Source organism: Ambystoma mexicanum, chromosome 8, assembly GCF_040938575.1.
Source record: "Ambystoma mexicanum isolate Mex_15411 chromosome 8, UKY_AmexF1_1, whole genome shotgun sequence".
Taxonomy (NCBI): Eukaryota; Metazoa; Chordata; class Amphibia; order Caudata; family Ambystomatidae; genus Ambystoma; species Ambystoma mexicanum.
The window spans coordinates 443,833,501-443,860,037 of NC_090929.1; the positions used below are offsets into that span (position 1 = coordinate 443,833,501).

The following is a 26,537-nucleotide window of genomic DNA, read 5'->3' on the forward strand; positions in this document are numbered from 1 at the left end:
CTCAATAGCCAGTGGTGTCAGGCCAGCGGACAATTGGACGATCTATTGTTGTCTCAGCAGCCCTCGTTCTCTCTCTGCAGTGGTGGTAAGGGAAAACCTCTTGAAGGGGAAGACCTTCACCACCCCTGCAGTAGAAGCCACTCTCACAACTGACGCATCTCTCACGGGGGGGGGGCTCACCTTCAGCAGACGGTGCACAGAGTTTGGTCCCCAGTGGTCGCATCCAACCACATAAACCTGTTGGAGCTGTTAGCAGTGTTCAAGGCTCTGAATGCTTTTCAGACACAGTTGCAGGGAAAGACAGTACTGGCCTCCATGGACAGCACCACAGCCATGTACTACCTGAACAAGCAAGGGGGAACTCACTCTCCAGGGTTATCCAAACTGTCCCAAAATATTTGGAAGTGGGCTCCCAAACACAATAGGTTCCTACTGTCACAACATATTCCAGGGGAACTCAATCGTCTGGCGTACGTGCTCAGCAGAGACTTCCCGCTACCCACAGAGTACGAATGGTGACTACATGAAGACATTGTCTCCAAAGTTTTTGCAGAATGGGGCTTCCCAGAGAGCGACATGTTCGCAACTCTGGAGAACTCATAATGTCCAGATTACGCCTCCAGGTACCCTCAGAACCGATACAAGGGGAACGGTATCTGGATAACATGATCGGGGAAATGTTTTATGCAAAACTCCCCCACCCCCTTGACCCCCCGCCCGACTCCGCCAATCTAGATGTGGGCCCGCCAACCCTGATTCTCCCATCTGATGGAGATGTCACTCTCTCCTCCGATGAAACTACTTTGCCCATAAAACATGCTATCTCAGGACAAGGGGGAAACACTTCATCCATGTCTGCCGACTCTGAACTTAGTGGCCTGGCTCCTGAGGTCATAGAGTTGGGGCATTTCCAACTTCCTCAGAGATGCAAAGATATACTTAGGGAAGCAAGAAAGCCTAACCCCAGACATTGCTACTCCAATAAATGGAAATGCTTCGTCATCTGGTGCAATTCCAAGAGCATCAATCCCATTGACTACTCTCCTACTCATATTGTACTATACCTGACTCGCCTACTAGACTCGGGTCTAGTTTTGAATTTCCTGAAAGTCCACTTAGCTGTACTTTCAGCCTATACCACGTCCCAGTGAAAGGCGTTGTGGTGGAAGATCCCAGTAATTAAAGCTCTCATGGAAGGGGTTAAAAGAATTCATCCCCCTATTTCTAACCCGGCCCCCGGATGAGACCTAAATTTGGTATTAACCAGTCTTATGGGGTCTCCCTTTGAACCTATGCACAAGGCAAGTCTCGAAGCACTCCCTTACAAGACTGCCTTCCTAGTGGCAGTCACTTCTATAAGGAGAGTCAGTGAACTACAGGCCCTTTCAATGCTAGACCCCTCTGTCATAATTCAGAGATGAGGTGGTTCTGCGCACTCGCCCACGGTTTGCGTCCAAATTCATTTAATTGCGAACCAATCAATAGAACTACCCACATTCTTCCAGAACCCCACTAATGTGGCAGAAAGAGGTCTACACACACTGGAATAACGCCGGGCAGTCATATACTATCTGGAAAGAACCAAACCACTTAGGAAAACAAACCAGTTTTTCATTTCAGTTGCGGCTGGTAGAGAAGGGGACCCTATCTCTAAATCAGCCATTTCAAGGTGGATTGTCAATTGCATCACACTCTGCTATACTCTTGCCAAGAGAGATTTGCCCTTCAAGTCTAGAGCAGACTCCTCGGGGCACTGGGGCTTCCATAGCATTCATTGCAAATGTTCCTCTCAAGTCCACTTGCAAAGCGGCAACCTGGAGTTCTGTACACGCCTTTACAAAACACTTTTGCCTAGACACTCACTCTAGGTCTGATTCTCAGGTGGGACAAGCAGTACTAAGACACCTTTTCACTACTGTTCCTTCTCACATCCCACCACCAACTGCAGGTATTGCTCGCTAGTCTATGCACAGCATGTGATTCTAAGCAGATTCACAAGCATCAGAAGACCTGCATTACTTACCGTAATAGCATTTCTGATGATTGTTTCTGCTTAGATTCACATGCGCCCACTCTTCCTCCCTGCTAGGATGGAAGGAACATAGACATCCTACTACTTCTTCTCTCTTTCTGTACTCACAATAGTCCTAAGGCTCCCTCACGGCAGAAAAAATACAATTGGAGGGACCTCGGCGCGTGAGGGATTTTGGGTACACTACACGTCATGTTAGGGATAGTGTTACAGGCACGCCCATGTCGACGTCGGCTTTCGATCCACGAAAGACAAGATTCAATACTCTGCGGTTACCACTAGATGTCGGACTATATGCACAAAATGTGAATCTATACAGATACAATCATCAGAAATGCTATTACAGTAAGTAATACTGTGAGCTTAATTGTGGTTTTACGGTTTACTGTAGCTGCTATTAGTTTTTACTATAGTTCACATACTGATTTTAACTGTGAATGTGCTCACTCCATTGGTGAGCTGGATCATTGAAATGGGGCGCAGTAGAACCATTGTTGAAATGCAAGTGTAGTGGCGGTCAACGTACACTCAAATGAGGAATAGCACATCACATTGGGTAAGTATCTACATTTTTTTTATTTTACATATTTAATGAGCAGTGCACGTGTCCATATCTCACTGCTGTTCCGGGAGACTCCTTTCCATTCACTCACTCCCCCTCTGTTCCTCCCTCTGTGCGGGCATTTGCCACTCTCTCTCATTTTGTGTGATATCTCACTCGCGTGGCTGACCCCTGAGATGAGTACTCTTCCACCTTTTACCAGAAAAGACCCTTATCTTTGAACTTGGAATATTCAACTATTTTCTGGAAATCCATTCTCTAGGAGAAAAACATTCTTTACACATTTTGAGGGGGCGTTTCGTCATGATATCCTCTGAATTAAATTGCCTGAGAGGGTGTGGGTCAAACGTAGCAAACATTTTAGTTTCACTAGAACATTGGTGCCCACCTCGTGTATGGACAACCTATTCCCCTCCTCTGCTGAACCCTATTGAGTGAAATGTGTCAAGAATGTATTTTAGTTTTATATCCGCTTTGGTAAAATGGTGTTTTACTAATTAAAAAGTTGTAATACTTTGTCTGAATTGGTAAATGGCTATGTAATTTTCCTCAGACAGCATGGCTGGTACTACTCAAATCCATTATTTAATGACTTTGCCACCATACAGACATACAAACAGTTAAAATAAGATGTCACCCTTCTATGGGTTTATTTTACTAGGGATGCTGTACTCCTAAAATGGGAACTTATCCAGAGTTCCTTTTTTGGGACAGTAAAACATTGGGCCTCACTGCGAGTATGTCAGTAATTCTGGGATTTTTCAGAGAAATTACTGCTAAACTCATTTACCGTTACTCGTTTCAGTGGAACTACCTGTAGATTACGAGTGGTGCTAAAGCGGGGTTAGTCCAAGTTTTTAGAGTCGATAGGACTCCTTGGGGATTTTTGCAGATTTACCATGAGCAGCAAATTTGCCAGTTCTTAAAAGCAAGGTGGAAGATTTGCCTCCAGCTATATTCTGCAGGTGAATGCTCTACTTTCCCTCCGAACTTGAGTTTGGTGGTGTACTAAAATTGTCAGTAATTGCATTACTGCCAAAAAAGTGTTGGGAACGGAATTACCACCAAAGAATACCCATACTACTGAACTCTTAATGAGGCCAATTGTTGAAAGTTGCATGCCAAAATGTGCCCATGTTGTTAGTAAGAGGCAAAACTGTGGCATAACAAGTGCACTTTTGCCAAAAGTAGCAAATGCAATGCAAGACTGGGCTCCAGTATGAAAACAAATCTGCATTTGTTTTTGGAAGTTGCCTTCAGTGCCCTTTATTTCCTGTAGAGGACTTTCAAAATGGTTGTAGTAGATGTTGGCAACTCTCTAGAGAGGACCTGATAGAAACCCTGGCTGTCCTCGAAGTCGCATCATATACAGACAACATCCTCCCAGAATCCATCCTCAAGACCCTCTTCGCAGAAGCTCTCCTTCCCTACCCGGAGATCAACAGCTCCCTTACTCGAGGCACCTTCCCATTGACCTTAAAGACAGGACAAATTCTCCTTCCTCTACTAAAGAAACCGACTTTGTATCCCAACAACCTAGATAACTAACGCCCCATCACCAATCTTCCCTTCCTAGGTAAGATCATCGAGAAAGCGGTAGCCACACAACTGCCGCAACACATCGAAACCACCAATCTCCTCCAAACCTACCAATCCGGGTTCAGACCCAGAGGCAGCACACAGACTGCAACCATACAGGTGGTCGATGACACCCTCAACATCCTTGACGACGACCACCCTTGCCTCCTTGTTCTACTTGACCTCTCTGCCGCTTTGGACACAGTGGACAACCAGGCGCTCAAACACCCTACATCAGCGCGTGGGGAATCAGCAACCTTGTCTGATGCTGGAACTCATACCTCGTCAACCGCCAGCAGTTTGTTCAGTTGGACTCCTAAATCACCAATGCTACCGCCACCTGTAGAGTCTGGCAGTGTTCCATTCTCTCCACAGTGATCTTCAATCTATACATGAAGCCGCTGGGAGCACTCCTCGCCACAAACAACATCCACTACGCCCGCGAGCCACAGTTATACTTCAAGATCGACTCCATCAAAGACATCCACAGGCTCAAAACCTGCCTCTCGCTGATCCAGTCTTGGATGCCCAGTGCATACTTGAAGCTCAACCCCGCCAAGACCGAATTCCTACTCCACCGAACACCCAGACATACAGACCTGGCTATCAACCATGAACCTTAAGGGCTTCACACCCAAGCTCACCTCCTGCTCCAAGTCCCTAGGGTTCTACATTGACAAACATCTCTCCTTGAAATATGCAAATACGACCACTCACCACGGCCCTAATCGACCTTCACTGGCTACCACTGCACACACAAATCACCTTCAAGTCTTGCTGCATCACCCATAAGGCAGTCTCCCTCAAGTCACCCAGCTGCCTCGCTGGAGGGAGAAACTCAGCATGTCAGGTGGACAGCACACCACCAGAAGCCATGACAAGTGCAGACTTGAAATCTGCCACTGCTAAAAGGAAAGGACCAGAAAACAAGCCTTCTCTTTCTATGCCTCAAGACTATGCAACCTCCTCCTCATCCGCATCAGACTCGTCCCCATGATCCTACAATTCAGAAAAGAACTCAAGACCCATCTCTTCAAGGAGTGTCCCCACCTGAATACCAAGTCCATCACGCCGCCCCCCGCGCCACCTGACTTGCTAGATGCCCTTCTTGTCCCTGCCACCATGTACAGCTGTACGCCTCCTCTGTACCCCTCTGTATCCTACCCCTGCAGTTCTTTTGATACCTCTAAAAAGCACTCCATTAGGCCATCTGTATTGCATACCTCTGTAAAGAGCACTGTTGCTTCTCGAAACGAAGTCTGTGTCCTCAATAAATACAATAATAATATAATACTCGCCACACTGATTTCTGAGCTTTAGGGTGTGGATGGTAGCCACTACCATAATGCTTCTATGCATATTTGAAGTGTTAGCGCTCTTGCTCAAGTACCAGTCCATGGGAAAACTTCCCATTAGGTGGATAGAAGGGGCTTCCCCTTAAGAACAGGCTAAGAGGTATGTTTATTAGCAATCCCTTTAGAGACAGTAGGGGGACAAAAAAGGTTGCACTAGTCTTCAGTAACCACAATATTAATCCATGTAGTTGGCTTGATATTGAATTTGATGTTTTGCTCTACTTAGTAGATCTTAAGTAGTAAGTCCAGTGTCTTGACAAGCAATGTTTGAATTTTCAAGCGCCGATTGTGCCTTAACCCAAGTGTGAAACTTTCTAATAAAAGACTACTCTGGTTCAGTGGAGTTTGTGTATCGGTCAGCAACTGACTGTTACCCAATATGTTAGAATCTAATGTCCAAATGATGGCCAAAGAGGTGCAGAGTTGTGATAGTGGGGCGGTAAAGGTTGTGTTTGAGCATTAAGCATTATATGTAGTTCTAGCTGAAGCACATGTGGCAAAGGTTGTTGCGGGTTAAGCAAAAGAGATAGAATGGAATCGTTTGACTGTGGCTGGGCCGTGTATGATTGGTTGCGCATATAGTCTCTATACATTAAGGCTTTGGATGAAAATGGTTGCATCATATGTTAGTATTATGACACTTGAGAACTTTCGGTTATCTTGAGACTTCAGTGCTTGTAGGAGCACATTTGTGAATTGATTACTAATGGAAGGGAATTGGTTTTGTTAGTCTGTTTAGGCAAAGGAAATCCATGTCCTGTTTTTTGACCTAGATACCTTGCTGTCATTTTCGCTATGTTTGTCAGTTGGGTTTAGGATCCAATTTTTCTGATCCTAGTCAACCTATGTGTCATTGACCTCCTCAATATTTTGTCCTCCCAAAGGCAACACAATGACATCAGTGGGCCTCATTACAAGTACTCCGGTCCGGAATTAACACTGCCGGTAAAACCATACCGGCACCGTTTGCATGTCCGCGCAATCATGACCCGCGGCCCCGGTAATAGCACCACCCTAAACCGCCACCGCGGAAATAGGGTTCCCCTTAATTCCGCCTGCACGGAAACCCCTCCGTTACCGGCAACACGAAACACCGTGAGCATCACAACTAGCGCGGACACGGAAATACCGGGAAAAAAATGGCGGAAATACCGTGATCACGGTGGCGGAACCGCCGCCACCGCGAACATGGCGTTATACACTGCCGGCTGAACTGAATCAGGGCACAGGTGCACCAAATCAGCCCAGCTGGACCTAGCAGGCCACTGGGAGCCTACAAAAGGGCCACACCCAGCCCAACACAACACAGAACCATGCAGGCAGCAGGGCTAGTAGCACTGGGACTGGGCCTACTCAACCAACAGGCAGTACTGCACATGGTGGCAGCAATGGCGCAGAGGAGGAGGCGTAGGCGGAGGAGGCGCAGGCGGCAACCAGCCAACCCTGCAGCTATGGCAAACCCCATTGCCCAGCCAGCCCGACCCCGCCGCCAGCCACCAATACCACGCATCAGGGCCTCACCCTGGAACCTCACCCCAGGACAGATCCACACCCTATACCGGCTGGACCGTGCAACAATCCTGCACATGACCGCCATGATTGAGGACAACATCAGCAGCCTAATTGACACCCCCACTGCCATCCCCCCCCTCTTGAAGGTTGTCTCAGTTCTGCATTTCCTTGGCACTGGCACCTATCAACACACGGTTGGTGAGCTGCACGGCATATCACAACCGTGTTTCTCAAAAGTCCTGGTACAGGTACTGGATGCCATGTTGCGCCATGTGTCGGAACACATAGCCCTACCCCGCACCCTCCCCGGGGTCATTGCCACCAAGTTGGCCTTCCATGCCATAGCAGGCATGCCAAATTGCATAGGCGCAGTTGACTGCACCCACGTCGAGCTGACAGTACCACATGCAATTGAGGCGGTGTTCCGCAATAGGAAACAGTATCACTCTTTGAATGTCCAGATGGTTTGTGATGCCATGCAACTGATTACACACTGCTGCGCACGTTTCCCAGGCTCATCACATGACTCAATGGTACTGCGGAATTCCACGTTGCCACGGTACATGGAACGCTATGCCGGACAAAGCACGTGGCTATTGGGTGAGTACAGCTGACGATGCTACAACCCTGTCGGAGTGGTGTGTGTGTGTCCAGGCAATGAGCATTGTGAGTGTGCCGCTGTGACCGCACATGCATCACCCCCCTTCCATCTACCAAATACACAGCGGATGCCAAACATCATGAAGGAAGACATGACAGGGCACCACAATGTGCCCGTGCACACACTGCCACAGCCAATCCCGTCACTGTCCCATGAACCCTGTGCCACTGCAGACACCCACCCTCAATTGAAACACTGCCCCAAAAAGCACGAGAGGCGTGTAAATGATACGACGAGTATTTACTACTTCCGTACAGTGAAGTCACTCTGCCATGTGTGGACAGCACTGCACCATGACATGCACACAATCAAATGTCACCCGCAGGGCACAGCAAACATGCAAGTTAATGTGTAGGCCCATATGCAGTCAGCGACATTCCTCGTGATGGCCAAAACATACCTCCAGACACTGCATGGTTCATATGCATGAATGAATGATGATACAAGAATGCACAGCAGCAGATGAGGACATGATGCCACAAACACTGACATGTTCCCCCATCTACATCCCATGTAGGTGATGCGGGATATGCACTCACGCCATGGTTGATGACACCTGTACGGAGACCAAGGAACAGGCATGAAGAGGCATACAATAGGGCACATATCCGCACACGTGGAATGATTGAGAGGACATTTGGACTGCTGAAGGCCCGTTTCCGCTGTCTGAGCAGATCTGGCGGATCACTGCTGTACAGCCCAGTGAAGACGGGCAAAATCACGCTGGTATGTGCCATGCTGCACAATATATGCCTGCGCAGGAACATCCCAATGCCACCAGACGCAGATGAGGAAGATGGGGATGGGGATGGGGATGGGGATGGAGATGGGGATGGGGATGGGGATGGGGATGGGGATGGAGATGGGGATGGAGATGGGGATGGAGATGGAGATGGGGATGGGATGGCACCGCCTCCCCCTGGGGGTGCACATGATGGCCAGAGAGCACGGGATGCCCTGATTCGCATTTACTTTTGAGTCACAGCACATTCACAGTAATGCACAAACATGGTGACGACAATGAATTAATAGTTGCACTGCAAAATAAATGATCAATGTCCACACATGTATGTCTTGATTTGAAATGGTGATGTATTGATGTAATAACAACAGGGAAGAAGGTGCATTGGTTAGGGAAGCTGTACACCCGGGGCCACTCACCACCCAAACGTGCCCACCCCCACCCAGAGCCCATTGTCCAAACCCCCAAAACTACCTACCCCACCACCCAAACGTGACCACCCCTCTCACACCCTTGTAGTCCACATGTGTCCTGCACTTCCCCACACACATGCCATCACTTCCGTGTGCGCTTCTGTGCAACCTTGCCCAAGGGACCCGTTAGCCTACTCGAGCGCCTCCTTGGACTGGCAGTAGTGGAGCTGGATGGGGTGGTAGTGTTTGATTGGCCAGAATCAGGGATTGAGGGCATCCGTGCCAGATTTGCCTGTTGGCCAACCAACATGGCCTCCACAAGCCTGGAGGTGTGGTCATTGCCCTCCCGCACATGGCGTGCAAGGGTCACTATGGTGCTCGCAAAGCGTCCAATGGACCTTGACAGGCGACGCACTGAGGCGCTGTAGCTCTCCCTCTGCAGCCTGGATTCCTCTAGCTGCCTCTCCACCAGCTGGGTGAGGGTAGCCTGCTGGTCCTCCATCCGCTGCATGCGGGCATTCAGTTCGGCCATGGATGGGGTGGGCGACCTCATGGGACTCCCCAGTGAAGTGGGGCTGAACCCCAGCTCATGGAAGGAGCCCAGGTCTTCCAATGTGGGCATCTCCCCCTGTGGCCCCGTTTCCGAGTGCTCTTGCGGGGCACTGTTATCACTGCAGGCCGCCCCCTCTGCAGTGCTGCTGCCTTCGGTGTTTTGTTGGGTGGCCATGATAGGTTCCTGTGGCACCTGTCTGGACTCAGCCAGTGTGGAGATGGTGGGGATGTTGGTGGTGGTGGTGGTGTGATGCACATCTGTAGTGGCTGGTAATGTGGCCAGAGGTGCAGAACTGCCGGCAGCATCCTCCTGTGTGGTGGCGGTGGCTAGTGTACTTGCCGATGCTGATTGGCTGGCCTGTTGTGCAGTATCACTGTCACTTGAAACGGCTGTGGGGACACAAAGGGCATGCAATTAGTGTTGTTGTGGTGGCAGATGGGTGCATCACATGCGTCATTTAGTTTGTACATTGAATAGTGTTAGTCACATGCATCTGATTGCTGGTGTCTGCATTCAGTGATATTGGTTGCCATACGGATCATAATGGGTCCTTTGGCCCACACATGCACTGCCTGGGGGGGGGGGGGGGGGGTTGTTAATGGGTCCTTTGGCCCACACATGCACTGCCTGGGGGGGGGGGATTGTTAATGGGTCCTTTGGCCCACACATGCACTGCCTGGGGGGGGGGGATTGTTAATGGGTCCTTTGGCCCACACATGCACTGCCTGGGGGGGGGGGGGGTTGTTAATGGGTCCTTTGGCCCAGTACTCACAACTGCATATTTACATGTGGCATTCATGTTTGGGCACTTACCGGCATCTGCAGGTGGGCTCACTCCTGCCTCAGCCTGCCCAATCCCATGGATTCCCTCTAGGTGGAGGACGCTGCTGCAACGCTCCTCCCATGCTTGCAGCCTCAGTGGGGAAGGGGGTCCTCCGCCTGTCCCACTGCTGCGTTGGCGGTGCGTGGAAATGAGGTTGCGTACCCTCAGCCTCAGGTCGTCCCAACGCTTGTGGCAGTCCTTCACGCTCCTCACTGCCACGCCCACAGCGGTGCACTTGCGTGCAGCTTCGGCCCACACCTCCTTCCTCCGCTGCTGTGTGGCACGCCGTTGGTCGGCGCTGAACAGCATCTCAGCATTGTCCACAATGTGCTCCACCAAGACGGTTAGCTCCGCCTCACTGAAGCGCTGTTTGCGCTGCCTCTGAGCAGGAATCCTGGCAGACATGCTGGTGGTCCCTTTTGGCTTCTCAGAGTCAGGATTGTGCTTGTGCTGGCTCTGGATGGCAATGGATTGTGCTTTTATATGATGGCCGCCTCTCTGTTTCCTGTTTTGGCGATCATGGTATTTCCGGTTCCGTGTCCGTGGCGGCGGAGGCGGAAACGGGTTTTGCGCCACTTGTGGCTTCGTTATTTCCATTTCCGTGGGGTATTCCGTGACGGCGGTAACAACGTTTCCGAGTCCGTGTGGTGCGCGCGACCGACAGCGTGTAATCGTGCGGTTTTTCCGCACCCTTGCGGACACGGAAACGTTTTTACCGCCATCACGGATTTTGCACGGTCCCGGACTGGCAGGTTGTAATGAGGCCCAGTGTCTCAAAACTCCCCTTTGTATTGGAGCAGTCGTCCTGTAGTTGTCCATAATTTCAGTTATAACTATCTAGTGCACTCTGAATATATTGCCAAGAATTAATATTCATATTTTAAAAAGTCTCTTTTTACCTGTGGGTGTTTTTTGGAGATAAAGCACCTACCTCTACTCAAGTTAACCTCTGCCAGTCCTCGATCTTTGCAGAAATGAGGGATGGAGGCAACACTGAATTTGGGCATAGTGACAATTGATGGTCTGTTTTAAGAAGGTCTGCTTATAGTCTCAACAAGCCCTTCCTAGCTGACCTGAGTTCAATATTGGAAGGTTGGTTTTGTTGTCTTAGTTTCTGCCTCTCCTGCACATTATTAGGGTATAGTGCCACACTACACTCACAAAATTAAATAATCAACAGTTCCTTCCCAGGGTGAACATTCTGCATTTTCCAAACATGGCCTGCAATTTAAAGAGCTCTGTCTCGACGGTGACAGCCTAGTCGGTCTCTCACTTCTCAAAGCTTTTTTTTTAGAGGTTGTAAAGCGTTTCAAAGCCAAATATCTTGAATGATGAATAGGGGTCAATCGCATTTTCCTGTGTTGGCATGACCCTTGAGTAGATGGCTCTGAAGAAATTGAGGTTGTAAATATCAATTTGACAGTTGGGACAAGGCGATACCAGGAAATGGGAGACCACTATATACTGGACACAGGTACGCAGGGACACCAACCCTCTGGCCCTAAAGGGAACTATTGGTAGATATATTCATGTCCAGGGACTAGTATCTATAAGATTATTAAGCCTTGTAAGCTATAGATGGCCAGTTGGTTAGGCTCAGAGGTAGATGGTAAGATGTTGCCCAGGGGCCAGTATCTAGAAGCGAATAAAGCTTAGCCGGGTATAGAAAACTATCCAATTAGGTTTAGATGGGGATTCAAATAGGATACTATTCTATTGGCTTTCAATTGACTCATCAAAGATGGTGTGGGAAGTACACAGCTTGTTTGTGGGCTACATTCACAGTTACACTACTGTATCCTGTTATGGTAGACACCAGTGCAGGAGGAAGATTGACTGTGGTAACACTTGTGAGCAATATTCAATACTAAAAAGAAAAACATTCCTCCACAATGTGAGGCACATGCAAGATTGCACACCTGTCACGAGAGCAGAATTGTGCTTAGTCATGGAGGGAGTTGGGCATGATAAAACAGACCTGAAATGTGTCCCGTGCAATGTCAACAGTCTTAACACACCAATCAATTGTAAGGTATTAGCGTACCAAAAAAACTTGAAAGTGATGTGGCTTTGATCCAAGAGAATAGTGACAGCACTTTTGAAAATACAGGACGCATTAGTGACAGTGGGGAACATGTATTCGCCCAGCGATGGACGATCGTACATTTTTTCTATTAAGTGGCACAACACCTAAGGGAGCCACCGGGTGGATGCAATTTACCTGGGAGGTAATATTAACAAGGAGATGGATCCAGTGCTGGACCGTTGCAAAGAGATAGCATTAGGTGGTGTAAACCGGAGAAGTCACAAGGCACTGATGTTGATGGAAGAATTAAACTTGTACAAGCCTAGACTAGAGCATCTCAGAGCAAAGAATCCAGCTTCCATTCAGTGGAGCATGACTTGTACTTGTGGATGGGCCTACTCATGACCTCGGAGCAAAAGAGAACATTCCATAGAACTGTTCAAAGCATGAGGTTGGAAACATCCACATATCAGACCATGCCCAAACATGTCATTAGTGGCTCTCAACTGTATACTAAGGGGATCTGCCATTTGCAAACCTATGTCTGTACTGGAAAAGGAGGATATTAAAGACTGAATTTTGAAATAGACCTAGCAGTCTCTGACCGCAAACGGACTGATGAAGTAGAATGCCCAGTAGTTGGGCAGCCTTTAAATGTACTTTGCAGGCTCTTTAGATTGGTCTACAGAGTAAAACACAGGAGAAACAATGCAGAAGAATTAGATACTAATAGTGTAGATTAAACACCTGGACACTGCATAATCCCACTGACAAACTGGGGGAGCTTATGAATGGGAAATATGAATTGAACAAAATGTTGCCTGAGAGTAGAATATGTTCTGTCGGGACAATGAGTGCATATTCTGGAGAGAGGGGGAGTAGAAAAGTCGATTACTGGCACATTGCCTGAGACTCCTGTATAGGGAAAGAGCCATTTGTGATCCAAAAGGGGTCTTGGAAATCGCCTATGATCCTGATTAGATCAACCACTTTTTTAGCTTCCTTGAAAATCTGTAGACCTCTGAAGGGTCATCAAAAGTGTATTCTATTGAATTCTTCTGTGGAGTGGATTTACCAGAACTGACTGAACTGGATCGGCTGGAAAAGGAACAGACAATGAAGAAATTGAGAACTGTGTACAACAGTTTGAAATCTGAGAAATTACAAGGACTAGACTGGTTACCGCTGGAATTTTGAAATATATTGCCGGAAAGAGTGTCAACTTCTGCATCATTTGTACAAAGCATCAGTGTTGGAGGAATTGTTACACAACCATCTGGTGAGGACTGTGCAACCAACTAACCTAATGGCGAAATAACAAATCCAGCCAAATGAGAAGCCTAACCTCCCTAAAAGTAACAATTGTAAAGCAGTGAGGCGTCATTTCAGGAGGTAAAGAGGGCGGGTAGGGTTCAGTTACTCTACACAGTTAACCCAAAAAACACCCATTACTGATATGCAGAATTCAAGGCATACATATAAAGACTACCAGGTTAACATAAGTACTTTAGGTACACATCACGTGATGGAACACCTCTATGTATAAAAAAAACAGTGGTGGTTAAGACCTAATCCACTCCTACTATTGACACATGACACCACTTTCTAGTGATCAGTACTGCATACACAAGTTCAAGAGAGGAGAGGGAAAAGTCAAGGGAGCCCTAGACACAGCAAAACATTACAATGACAGTCAATATCGGGACAACCCAAGATGGCACGCAAACAATCACAGTATTCCTCACCCTCTAGCACATAGTACCATTTAGTGTTCCAAATGCACACTGTCCATTAACTTGTAGACCTAATAGGATTAAAGCAGGACTTCAATACCCATTCCCATAGGGTGCCAAAAGGAAAGAATAAATCTACGCTCTGTGAGGTATCGTGAGTAAGACTCGGATACAGATGCATAGTGTTGATTGCTAGAAACTTTTATTAAAAGAAATCGGTTGGAGAAAAGTATATCTTTCTCTAATCTAGGAGGAGTTTTCTTGCCTCAACAAAACTAACTACGGTCTCTGTCAAGATGTCTAAAGTAAGTCTTCTGTCCTATGTCCAAAAACCTACACTGACCCTTGCAGACTAAACCTATCAAAGTGCAAAAGGGCTTCATTTTCTCTAGCTACCACTTGCAGCTGTAGTCCACAAGTTAAACTCAAAGTTCTAAACGGGTGTCAAAGAAATAAACAACCAAAGGTTCCAGCATCATTGGAAGGGTTTTCCCTTCTCCTTAATTCTTCGTTCTTTTACAGTTCACTCTCATACAGTTCAGTCTCATAAGTGCCAAGTGGGTTCGCCTCCTCTCAGCCTTTCCACCACTTTCAAATATATGGTAAGGATTTCATATCAAGAGATTGTCCTTTCTTCTCCTTACAATCTCTTACTTCCAAGAAAAGTGTGAAACCCCTTTGCTGGGGTTTCACACATTTACAAGGTTTCTTTACTTTCTTCTCTTGCTTGCTTTCAGCACAGTGGTTTACGAGTTTAACCCAAAAATGCCAAGAAAGTATTTCCGTATTCTTGGTCTTTGAACTACTTTTAAATATTTGGAAATGGTTTGCCTTGTGGCGAGATTACCCTCCTCTCTTAATAGAAGTGTCTCTCTCCAAGTTCACAACAAAAGAAAGAGACCAAGAAGTTGCTCCTCCCGTGCTTGGTCTTTTTCAATCCTTCAGAAGACTTGCTTTCTTTCCTTGTTTGTATTCAACACAGTTCAGGAGTGAGTATCCTGACTTGTAAACAAAAGGGGCCTGGTGTACTCTCCTGCTAGGACTTGGTTAAGACTTGCCTACTTGTATTTTGGGTGCGGGTCCCCGATTAGCATTCAGGGTGCCTTGGATACTTTCCTGCCAGGACTTCATCAGACTTCTTTATTTCCTTTTATTTGGGTGCGGATTCCAGACTTGCATGCTAGGTGCCTTGTATACTCGCCTGCCAGGACTTTGTAAATGTTCTAACACTCTTGTGTGTTCATATTTATTTCCATTTGTGTATTGGGTCTTTGCCTGCCTTTCATTCACAACTTCACATGCTTGCCAGTTTCCCCCAGCTCCCCTGCTCTGGTTTTCCCAGCTTTCCAATTGCTTTCAATTGGTGTGCGGTGTATGCCTCGCAACGACCTGGTGCCTAATCTCCCTGTGTAAGCTCACTGATCTCTCCTGGCTGCTTTGGTGTTCTTTGCGGTCTGTGTGTTGCCCTGTAGTAAGCTTTGTCTTCTGGCCAATGTCGTAATGGCTTCCAGATCCTGGCACTGCAGCGTTTCTCCCAGTAGATGTCTCTTGCTCCTACCGTGCTGCGGACCTATGGTCTCAGAGCCTCCTCTTCTGACATTGCAACAATCTTGCCTGCTCTCCAGTCTGCTCGCGTCCCTCCGGTTTCCCAACCAGACTTTGGTATGGTGTGTCTCCATATTCTCGGCTTCTCAGGTGTTTGAGTTCCCAGCATTTGTCAGCTGTTGGTTCTCTGCAGGCATGATCTTCATTACTCGGGCCCTCTTCCTGGTCTCAGTAAGCCCATAACAGAAAGTTCCAGATTACAATCTACCATAAATAGCTGGGAAGGCAATGACTGGTGACTATTATCCCTCACGTGGGGAGTGGAGGGGGGGTGCATGACGGGTCTTCTAGTGAGGCATCTTCACCGCACCGTGGCTGGTTTCCCCCCCGGATGTGGTCCTCCCGCAGATGTCCACAACCAGGGTCAGAGTCGGGTAACTTCTGCCTTTCCCTAGCCACATGAGGGGAGATATTTGCTACATATGTCACAGGTCATAGAACCAACACATTACAGTGCTAGGATAAAGAGCATTACAATGCTAGGATAAAGAGCTACAGTAAAACTGTACACTAATACAATCTAACCAAGTGTTTTGTGTTGGTATGTGTTGCATGAGACTTAAACAGTACAGTAAAAATCAAGCACAAATGGTAAAATTCCAGTCTTTCGACCCAAATCTCCTGCGACTCAGAGGGAGCCATGAACAATGCCAATGTCCAGATAAAATCCACTTTAGGCAGAGTTTCAAGTAACAGTTCAAAGTTCCAAAGGAAATACAGTAGGCAGGTCTGCGGTAGTAGTGAAACGCAAGGCAAGTACCATTTCTTCGTCTCAAGTGCAGATATGTTTCCAACCCATTGCAGGGAACTCTATACAAGACCCCCTTGAAAGGAACCAGGTTTGAGACCCAGAAGTCCCAGAAAGCAATTCAAACAAATTGGAAATGTGGTTGAAGCACGCCTGCAGAACATTTCGAGCACCCTAGACCTCTGAGGGTAAGTCAAAAATATTCCCCAACAAAGCGCTTAAAGTTAATTACCCAGTCATGGTTCCCTAAAAGACTGTTCCTGAGTTGCAGAACAACCCGTGAATAGAGCTCTTTTGCCGGATAACCTAAGAAATCAGGTCACTCAGGGAGTTGAGCCCTAGACCTACTATGACCCCAACTTCCAAAAAGAACAACAATCTCCTTTCCTTTGGTTCTGACTCATCATCCAGAACTAAAAGGAACGAATGAGCAGACGCCAGGAAGACCGAAGAACCAGGACAAACTGGTTACAGTTCCAAGGGCTAAACAAAGGAAGGCAGCCTAGCAACAGACTGTCCAACAAGGAAGGCTGCTTTGGGTGCGATGCAGGATGGCCCAGATGAGGTGGGGTATTCAGGGTCTCAAAATCTTTACAGCCAACATCAACTTCCAACACTAAGACAGAACACCCAAACCGTAAAAACAGAAAGTGGCAGTAAAATGGCCCACAAAACGGTGCCAGCATGCATAGCCTGACCCAGCCTGTAACCTGGCAAAGTAAAACTAACGAAAAATGATCTAATATCCAAAAAGTCTGACCCTCACACTAATACATAAAAATAATTAAACATGGAATATGTGGCTTTCTTTGAGTTCAACAATATAATTTGACAGTTCAAACTTAATAGTTCTTTAAACAATCTTTGCGAACAGGGTTGGATTCTCTTCCCCTGGATCAGTTCAGGAATATGTTGAACAAAGTTCTGATGCTGTAAAATTCAGTAAGGCAACACAAAAAGTCTTTCATCCACTGTCTTTTTCACAATTGTTTGTTCACAAACCCAAAGCAACAGTTCTCTTCAGGAAAATCTTCAACAATAATTTTTATACCACAATTTCTTCAAGTGAAACACTTTTTTATTAGGAAAAAACACAGCTGCAAGTGAAACACTTTTTGTCATGATAGCACAACTGTTCCAAAGCAAAGGTAAGCATTCTTGTTGATATCACAGTTTGTCAAACAAATCTTTTATCACAAACCTATTTCTTCAGATCTTATTCTTCTTGCCTCGAACACTGGCCTGCCAGGGCTAACCAATATGATCCCTTTCCTGGTGTACTTGCCTGCCAGGAAGAAAACTCCTACAACTGCAAAAGAGGAGGGCAATATTGATTTCATGATTCTCCACACCAAAATCTCTTGGAATGATGGCTGAACAATAATTTGTTTCTTACTGTTTCTTGACTCCTGGTAATGTGTGTTCCAGTTTTCCTCAAACTGGAAATTCAATACAGAAGCATTCATTTCAAATTGTCTTTTAGCTAATTCTTGACAACTTCTTGACTGCTGGCAGTGTGGGTTGTTAGCCTCTCCTAGTAGATATCCCAAAAAGGGAGAGCTGCACCCGTGTCACCACTGTGTGGTTTCAGTCTCTTGGCTGTTGACAATGTTGGTTATAAGCTTTCCCCAATTGATCTCTCATACAGGCATGCATGCCCTTGTCTTAATGTGGTTTTCGTCCAGCCTCTTGGTTGTTGGTAATGCTGGTTGTAAGCTTTCCCTAATATTAGTCTCATAGAAGGGAACTTATATGGTTTCCACTCTTGCTCTGCTTCTTTAATTATGCATATGGATTCTGCTTAAGCTTTTTAATTGTTTGGTATTCAAAATTGTGTGCTTTTAGCACTTGCCTCATTTCGGAGCGCTCTGGTGCCAGCATTAACATTGGGCCGACTCACCGGTTTTCTTTGGCGTCTCCTTCTCACTGTCAACGGTTGCAATGTATTTTGGGCATCCTGTTAGCTCGCTCAGAAGCTTTCACGTTCCGCCGATGAGCTACGTAGCTCCTCGCTCACCAAAACCCCATGTGTTGCTCCAGGGGCTCATCTCCCCATCAGTTGGGCTTCTATTTACGGCGCTTTCCGCTGCGCGTCCTCTGCAAAGCCGTTCGCCTGCAATCTTCTTGATCGCATTCACTGGCCTTCTGTCAGTGGCTGCTTCCACACCTCGGACAGCCTCTCCTCTAGCAATGCTGTACGAACTGCCTTATACAACCTCTTCACCTTCCTCACTCAGATAGATCGTATTTTGGGATTTAGAGGTCCTGCTTTGGTGCGATGGTCTACAACAACTAGACTGCACCTTTTTATTAATGGTATTCTAAATCTATATCGCCTCTAAGCTCTTCTTCCTCGTTGCAGTACCTAAAACTTTATGGGTACTCCACTCCACAGCAGTTTAACAAAATGTAAAATGATTAATAAATTAAAGGTCACTGTTTTATATATTGTCATCGGGGTGAGGGGAGGGTGTGAGAAGGGGTTGTAGTCCCCTATTGGAGTGAGGACTTCTACCCAGAGTTGGATCATGATTATTAAAGGATTTCACAATTGATTCTTGAACCTCTGAAGCGCCAAACTTATTCTGCCTAAATTATTTTCCATGACCGCTTATTTGAGAAGTTATATGGGATATTATATTGAATATTGATAACATGCCATTAGGTATCTTGGGATGATATGACTCTCCTCCGCAAAAGATGAATACTGTGTTTCTTAAGGCAGAGTCACCACTTCCCCTTAATAGCCGTCTCCTCCCATGTGATCCTCTCTCTCCTGATTTCACCCCCAGGGTTAGGATCAGGTAACGGCTGTCTTCCCCCGGCCGCATGGGAGGAGATTTTAGGCTGCGGTTTGGTGAGGACTCTGCAGGATTCATTATATAAGGACTTATAAATAATAATACAGAAGTACCCCAATGGCTACCAAAAAGGTACATTGGGCTACTAGTGCAGAAAATTGTCTGAATTCCTCATCAACCCAAAACGAAATTGCAGCTGCCACCAGCCTGCTCCCGAAAACCAATAGGCTGTCATGGGACCATGTACTAAAATAGGATTGCAATGGGGGGTAGGGGGCACTCCGACTACAAAAAGAGGTCATTGATCCAACAAATAAGAGGGAGCTAAAAGCAAAACGTTTAGGGGTCCTTAAAAAGAGACAGCAGAAGTTCCAAAAATGAAATTGTGCCTCAACAATCCACCAGGGGCAGTTGGTGGAGGCTGCATCATCCAACTTTTTCAATTATCCTAAGAAAAAGAAAGAACAGGTTTGTTACCCAGACGTAATAGGCCTGTGAGTTTTATCAAAACAGACTGGAAAATATTAAGTCTCAACAAGGAAAGTAGAGCGGATGACACCCAGGCTAATGATCCATACAGGCCTGGCTTCATTAAGACTTCATATGCTGTGGTGAACATGGGGAAACTGATTTGTAATTTGACAGATGCAAGGAAGCTATATAGCCCAGTGGTCCCCATTCAATGTGGTCAAAGGGGGTTCGCTGCATCTAGTAAGATTGTTGTTTCTCTTTGAAGCAGTGGAAGATAGGAAGTTCTGATCAAACGTTGACATTGGTGAAGCGATTATATAACGGTCCTACAACTTTTATCGTTTCCAATGGACAGTGCTAAAAACTCTTTGCCTTGGAGTGTGGAACCAGGCTGTCCTCTCTCGCCTTGCTCTTCTGTCTCACTATTGAACTACTTGTAATCTTGATAAGGAAAGAAAATTAAATTAAGAGGGATGATGCTCTCCTCGATAAGCTAGTTTACCCACAAAGATGCTGGCTGTTCAGGGCAACAGTGACTACCAAGAAGCTAATATTGAGGACATGGAAATCTACCCAGCTCCCCACGAAAGATGAATGTGTCCAGGACCTTATTGCCACTTCTCTTGAGTGTTGTGGCTAAAATTGCATGACACAAAGGGACGCTGTAGGTCTGAAGGGAAGAATGAAAAAGTAAGGTGAAAGCTAAGTAGGAAGTAACACACAGCTATTATAGCAAACATTGTGTATTTAAATGTGGGCTTGACGAGTTGAATGCAGTACATGTCAATACATCGAAGGTGCCTCTCTGCAGAGCCCTCTTTGACCTTTCAATCACGTTCTTAGCCGATTCAAAATGTGCTTTTCTAAACTAGTTAAGATCTCAAAGTTAAGGAAATTAACTCTAACAGACTCCTTATTTTTCACTGTAATATGCTGTGCAACATTAACCATAGCTCAGCGAAAAAGCCTTTCTTCCATATCACTTTCAAAGCTGTAACATCTGACAGGCCACCTTAATTCATTGAACACGTTTATTCATTTTGGATTTGATCAACAATGAAATTAAGTGCTCTAACTTTTGAATGCAAACACCAATATTATGCTTGTATTTTTGTTATTGATTATTTCATTTCACTTTCTTATTTAGTTTTTTACTTTGCCTATCACTTCTGGTTTGCATGCGACTGAAGGATTTTCACCCCTTTTATGTCTATGGAGCATTTAGTCGCTGTCCACTCTCTCTCGCTGCCCCCAGGTTCCAACTATTTAACGGATTCTCTCTGCAAGTGTCCCTCTGTCTTAAATTGAGTTTTTCCTGCTGATGAAGAAATAAGTGGCACGAAAGATTGGTAACTGTATTAATCTGTTATTAATTTTCTCTTCGTACTGATTGTAATTTTCTTTTTTCCACAGGACTGTCCCATTGCCTGGGTGAACACCATGGTCTTTGATTACAAGGACCGCCTTAAGACTGGAGAGTGCTGCTTCTGCATGTGGTCTTTTTTTCCAGGTATGGCCTATGGTTCCATGTTTCTGTGCCTACCTTTTTTTTTTTTCTCTTCGTATCTGAGCTAGGGAATTCACATGCTGTAAATGGGTAACTGCACTGACAATATTTAGGGTGCAGATTTGAGTCAGAAGGATGAGCTCTTCTGTCAATGGCCCTTGAGTATAAAGAAGGGTAGAGTGTATGGGCTGAGCATAGGCACAATCCTTGTGTGTGCATGTGGGTTAGTTACAGCCATGTCCTAGGTATCCAGTGACTCCTATGTTTGTGAAACTGAAGAAGTCGACGGTCCGAAGGACACTAGAAATTGCCTAATTGCTTGAAGGGATTAAGGTTTCCTGGTTGTCGCTCTGCCTGGGAAATTTGTTCAGGGGCTGCTGACAATTGCTACACTATGTGGTGTTCAAGCATGGGTTGTATATCCTAAAGGGTACTGATAGTAATTATAGGTGTGATATGTTATGTTAATTGGCAGTTATAGAGCACCTTATGTATCCTTGGTATGACCTCAAAGCGCTGGTAGGTTGAACGCCCTCGGGAACCGCAGTTCAAGTCAGTAGAGAGAGAGTGTTGTATGGTGCGTGGGCGCACCAGATGTGTGCAGCTGGTGTGGTTGTTGCATGATAGCCGCTTCTTAGCAGTAGGTGTGGTGCTGAAGAAATCAGTTGGATGTGTTCAGTCTGGAGGGTGGGTACCCATACTGAGTTCTGGCTGCGTTAGGCCTGAGGAGACGCCTAAGCTAGCCAGTATGTGCTCAGCTATCTGTGTTTTATTAGGATGATGAGGTGTTCATGGGGTCATGTTAGTATGAGAACAGCTAGGCTGAATGTGTCATAGCATAGCTGTGTTCTAGTTGAATGATGTTGTATAGGAGAGATTAAGCATAGTAGTGTGATATGGTGGTTATCAGTAAAGCGCCTGCGACCAAGCACAAGGGCAGGACAGGGGGCATACATAGCGGCATACATATATAAAGCGACAGGATGGATAGGGTAAACATGTGATACAGATAACATTGGGATACAGGTACATAGCATAAATAGGAGATACAGAGATATATCCACTCCATCCACTAAACTTTAGCACAGTGATGATATTAGGCACACTTTCTAAATTCACCTATACTACAGTGATGCTATTAGGCACACTTTCTGGATTCAACTATACCACAGTGACGCTATTAGGCACACTTTCTAAGTTCAAACTTTGGCACAGTGATGCTATTAGGCACACTTTCTAGATTCAACCCTAGCACAGTGACGCTAATCAGGCACACTCTCTAAATTCAACTATACCACAGTGACGCTATTAGACGCACCTTGTAAGTTCAAACTTTGGCACAATGACGCTATTAGGCACACTTTCTAGATTCAGCTTTAGCACAGTGATGATATTTGGCACACTTTCCAAGTTCAAAACTTTGGCAGAGTGACGCTATTAGGCGCAGTTTCTAAATTCAGCTATACCACAGTGATGCTATTAGGCACATTTTCTAAATTCAACTATACTAGAGTGACGTATTTAGGCACTTTCTAGATTCAACTTTAGCACAGTGACGCTAATTGGGCACACTTTCTAGAATACACTTTAGCAGTGATATTAGGCACACTTTCTAAATTCAACTAAACCGCAGTGGAACACTTAATGTTGGGAGCACAGTATAGATGGAGGGGGTTCAATATTGTGATGCTAATAGGCTACGAATAATCGTTTGACCTTAGTATGTGACAGTACGATGTAACACAGTGATACTTTAAAGGTTTTTTTAAGTAGAAGTGGTAGGGCTTTCTGTCATGAAGTAATTGCTTCAGTCCCCACCCTTGCCACAATTACTTTTTGGTTGGTGGTGGATGATGGCAGGCTACTGGCTTCTCCTGCGGATACCTGCAGATACTATTTGGAGCCGCCTCGTTGGAGCTGTCCTTTGCCTCAGGGTATTTAGCCAATGGGGCAGCGGGCTGCCCTGGAGTGATCAGTAATGTCCTCTTTGAAGGGCCAATCGGGTCGCGGGAGGCAGGCTAGGGAGGCGTGTTAGGTAAGACCAGGAAGCGGGAGCTAGGGGGTGTGGGTGGGCAGGGGGGATTTTTAAAGTTATTTTGGACAGAATGCGGGGCTAAGAAAGAGGCTCCACTCACCTTGGGCACCACGAAGGAAAAGGGTAAATTGATGACCGTGAATTGTGACGATGGTCAACAGTAATGTGGAATTGGTGAATGTGTGGCGGTGAACTTGGTAATAAATTATGATTAAAAGCTCCTGCACTCATTCCATCTCCTGACTTTGCTGTTTCCTTTCAAGATGACAAAGAATTGTTGAACCCAATGGCAACAGTCCAAAGTAACCCGAATACAGAGAGTGCAGCCACCTTGCGCATTGTCTTCCCTGTCTTCTCCCCACATCCTGTATATTATCCATCTTTTGAGAAGGTAAGTGGGTTGGCAGCTGGCCGTCCAGAAAAAGATATAAGATGGATCTTTGTCATATAGAAAGAGGTCTAGCACTCTTGAAATAGTGTTGCCACTCGGATTTGTAATGACCAGTCTTTTTCAAAAACTGCAAGCAATGAAAACTCATTTCCTTGACAGGAAGAAGCACTCGGGAAGCCTATACCAGAGTACCGGGCATTCCCCAACTAATTTGTCCCCAGAATTGAAGTACTTGAGAAAGTACGTTTAGCTAAAATTTAACTAAATTACCAGATTCATAGCGGAAATAGTACTCCACAAAAAGCAATAAGACTGAATAAAACTGTGACATAAAATCCATATTTTGAAAGGACCAAAAGATGGCCAAGGAAGGTGGGAAATTCATGCTAATTGGGTACAAAACACCTGAACTAAATCTTAAGGAATATAGCTGGGTGTCACAGGCGCATGTTGCAGTGTATTGGTTCACAGAAGATACTTATTACCCCCATGTAGCTGTGGAGCAGGCATATGCAGACCCAGCTGCACTGAACACATGGATGCAGGGAAGTCAAGGGGGGTGGTGGGGGCTCTGATAAAGCACTATTGTTGATTAACCAAGTAGAAAGCATCTGGTGGAGTGTGTAAATGCCTACTGATGTAGGTAGGATGTACTGAGGCGACATTACCCCAGGCGGCAGGCAGACTGTCGGTAACAGCCCGCTTCCCAAGTTAAGGCCCCTAGTGAAGCGATTCTCTTGGATCGGTATACTCTCATTTTCATTTAAATTCACTTAAAATTACAATTAAGTGAATTTACAGACTCCATCTTCTCTAAGAAGATGGTCCATATTGAAGCCTGCATCTCTGCAGACTCTAATAACACGTCTGAACTTTTACAAATCTGCAAGAAGTCCACCAAAATGGGTAGACATTGAACAATAAAAATTGCTGCTTTCCCTTCGTTCCATCTCGCACATCCCCCAATCTGCATGAAAACTCTGTCCTGGCATACTCTCCTCCACAAAATCTATGGTGAGAATGTGGGACTGAGCGAGGAAATCCAGAGATCCCGAGCGGAATAGGTCCAAATACCCCAGTCTTCCACAATCCAGTGTTCACCCCGGGCATGCACCATATGAACTTTGGGAACCGTACGTGCGGAGGGTTACAAACTGTGGCACAGCCATTTGAAGACGGGCAACCACATACATTCGAGAACTCCAAAGGGACATTTCAGCTGGCCAAGACGGATAAATTCTCTTACGCTCAACTCCGTCACTGGCATAGGCACTGTTTGGTTCGACAAAGGGCCACGCGTAACCTCGACCCCATTGAGTTTACGTTGCAAGAGGGTTTAACTGGTTGGAACACTTCCACATTATACAGGCGGATGCAGGATGATATGCTGACCCTCCGCCCTACATATATGACACGCTAGGAAACAGACTAGGGTCACCCGATTGAGGACCATACCTGGGAGGACATCTGGACGAGAAGCTACTCCTCCTCGTGCTGTGTGACAAAGAATGTGCTCTCAAACTGCTTCTTCGCTGGTACTACCGTTCCAGCCACCCCACCCCCCAGTGCGGCTCAACCACATTCAGAATTAGTTAGACCGCAGTGCTGGTGAAATTGTAGGTCGCAAGGCACTTAATGCACGTGTGGTGGGACTGCCCCATTGTTCAAGCCTTCTGGGAAGAAGTAATGTCCTCAATTGAAGCCATTACCCAGGTTAAACTTCGAAAAAAGGCCCAAAGTGATTCTCCTGAGGACAACGATTCCCAAATTCAGCAGTTGCGGCCAAGCTCATCACTAAGCCCCTCTTGGAAGGGAGGATCACGATCGCCTGAACTTGGAAAACTCCCTATGGTGGGTCAAAATATGGGATATTCTGGTAGCTGAGAAGGTTACAGTGGCCAACAAGGGCCTACTACACCGGTTTACAGATGTTTGGGCCCCAATCCTGGAGTATGATCGAGACTTTCCAGCATAAACATACAAGCCATGGCTACCAAGTCTGTTCCTGCGGGATTGCAAAATGAGGAAGGGGCTCTCTGGCCAGTTCCTGTCAGTCCATGAGGGATTGTGGCAGAGGGTAAACCCTGAGGGTGGACCAGGGGGGCAGGGGTTATTTTTATAAATTGCATCGCTAAATGAATGACTCACGCCAAGTATGTAATAATGTTCTGTTCATTCCATGATTGCAACCAAATAAAATAAAGTTGTTAACAAAAATATTTGGCCAATCATACGGCAGTATCTGCCTCTTCTACACCTACCCAGGCCCTGTGCACTGCTCTGGCTTCTCATTTCACCACTAAAACCTAGGACATCTTATCCGCACATTCCTCCTCGTCTCTCTCCCTCCACCTCTTGCAGGCCCTCCTTGGCCACCCTCTCCTCTCCGTCTCTCCTCCCTCTGTCCTGCAACAGCTGAAGATGTTTCCAGACCAGTCCGGTCTATGAAAGTCTCATCCAAACAGGTAACCCCCTGCTCCTCCAGAACCATTGAGGACAACATTGGTTCTCTCGCTCCATTCTTAGCTGATTTTCTGTATCTGGTTCTTTCCCCTCTCTTCTCATGCACTCCCTCGTGCATCTTTTGGTTGTCTCCATGTCCATCAGTCTGGCTTCAGAGAATCCAGAGGCACAGAAACTGCACTCCTGAACACCCGTGAAGATCTGCTCTCTAATCTTGACTCTAGCTCTCTGTCCTGATTCTCCTCAACCTTTCCTCTGCATTTGACACAGTCAACCACAACATCCTGATTGCTAGTCTCCGCAACACCCTTGGCATCACGGATCAGGCTCTACCGTGGCTAACCGCCTTCCTCCTGGACTGACTTTCCCAGGTTCCGCTTGGGCCCTTTCTCTCCACCACCTCTCTCTCCATGTGTGGTGTTCCCAGGGCTCTATCTTCTCCCTCTGGCTCTTCAATGTCTATCTGGCCTCTTTGGCCCTCCTGAGCTCTACTTTTTCCTCTAGCTTTCAGTGTTATACGGATTAC

At 46.3% G+C, this 26,537-nt stretch overlaps 1 protein-coding gene across 2 annotated transcripts in view; it reads left to right on the top strand.

The window, feature by feature from the left end:
• PIK3CD (phosphatidylinositol-4,5-bisphosphate 3-kinase catalytic subunit delta) overlaps window positions 1-26,537 on the top strand; it is a 764,407-nt gene that overhangs the window by 384,373 nt on the left and 353,497 nt on the right. For both annotated transcript variants that reach the window (XM_069610020.1, XM_069610019.1), the window contains 2 exons: window positions 21,029-21,125; window positions 23,421-23,548. In XM_069610020.1, coding sequence (XP_069466121.1) covers window positions 21,029-21,125; window positions 23,421-23,548 — 225 coding nt within the window. The remainder of the gene's footprint in view (window positions 1-21,028; window positions 21,126-23,420; window positions 23,549-26,537) is intronic.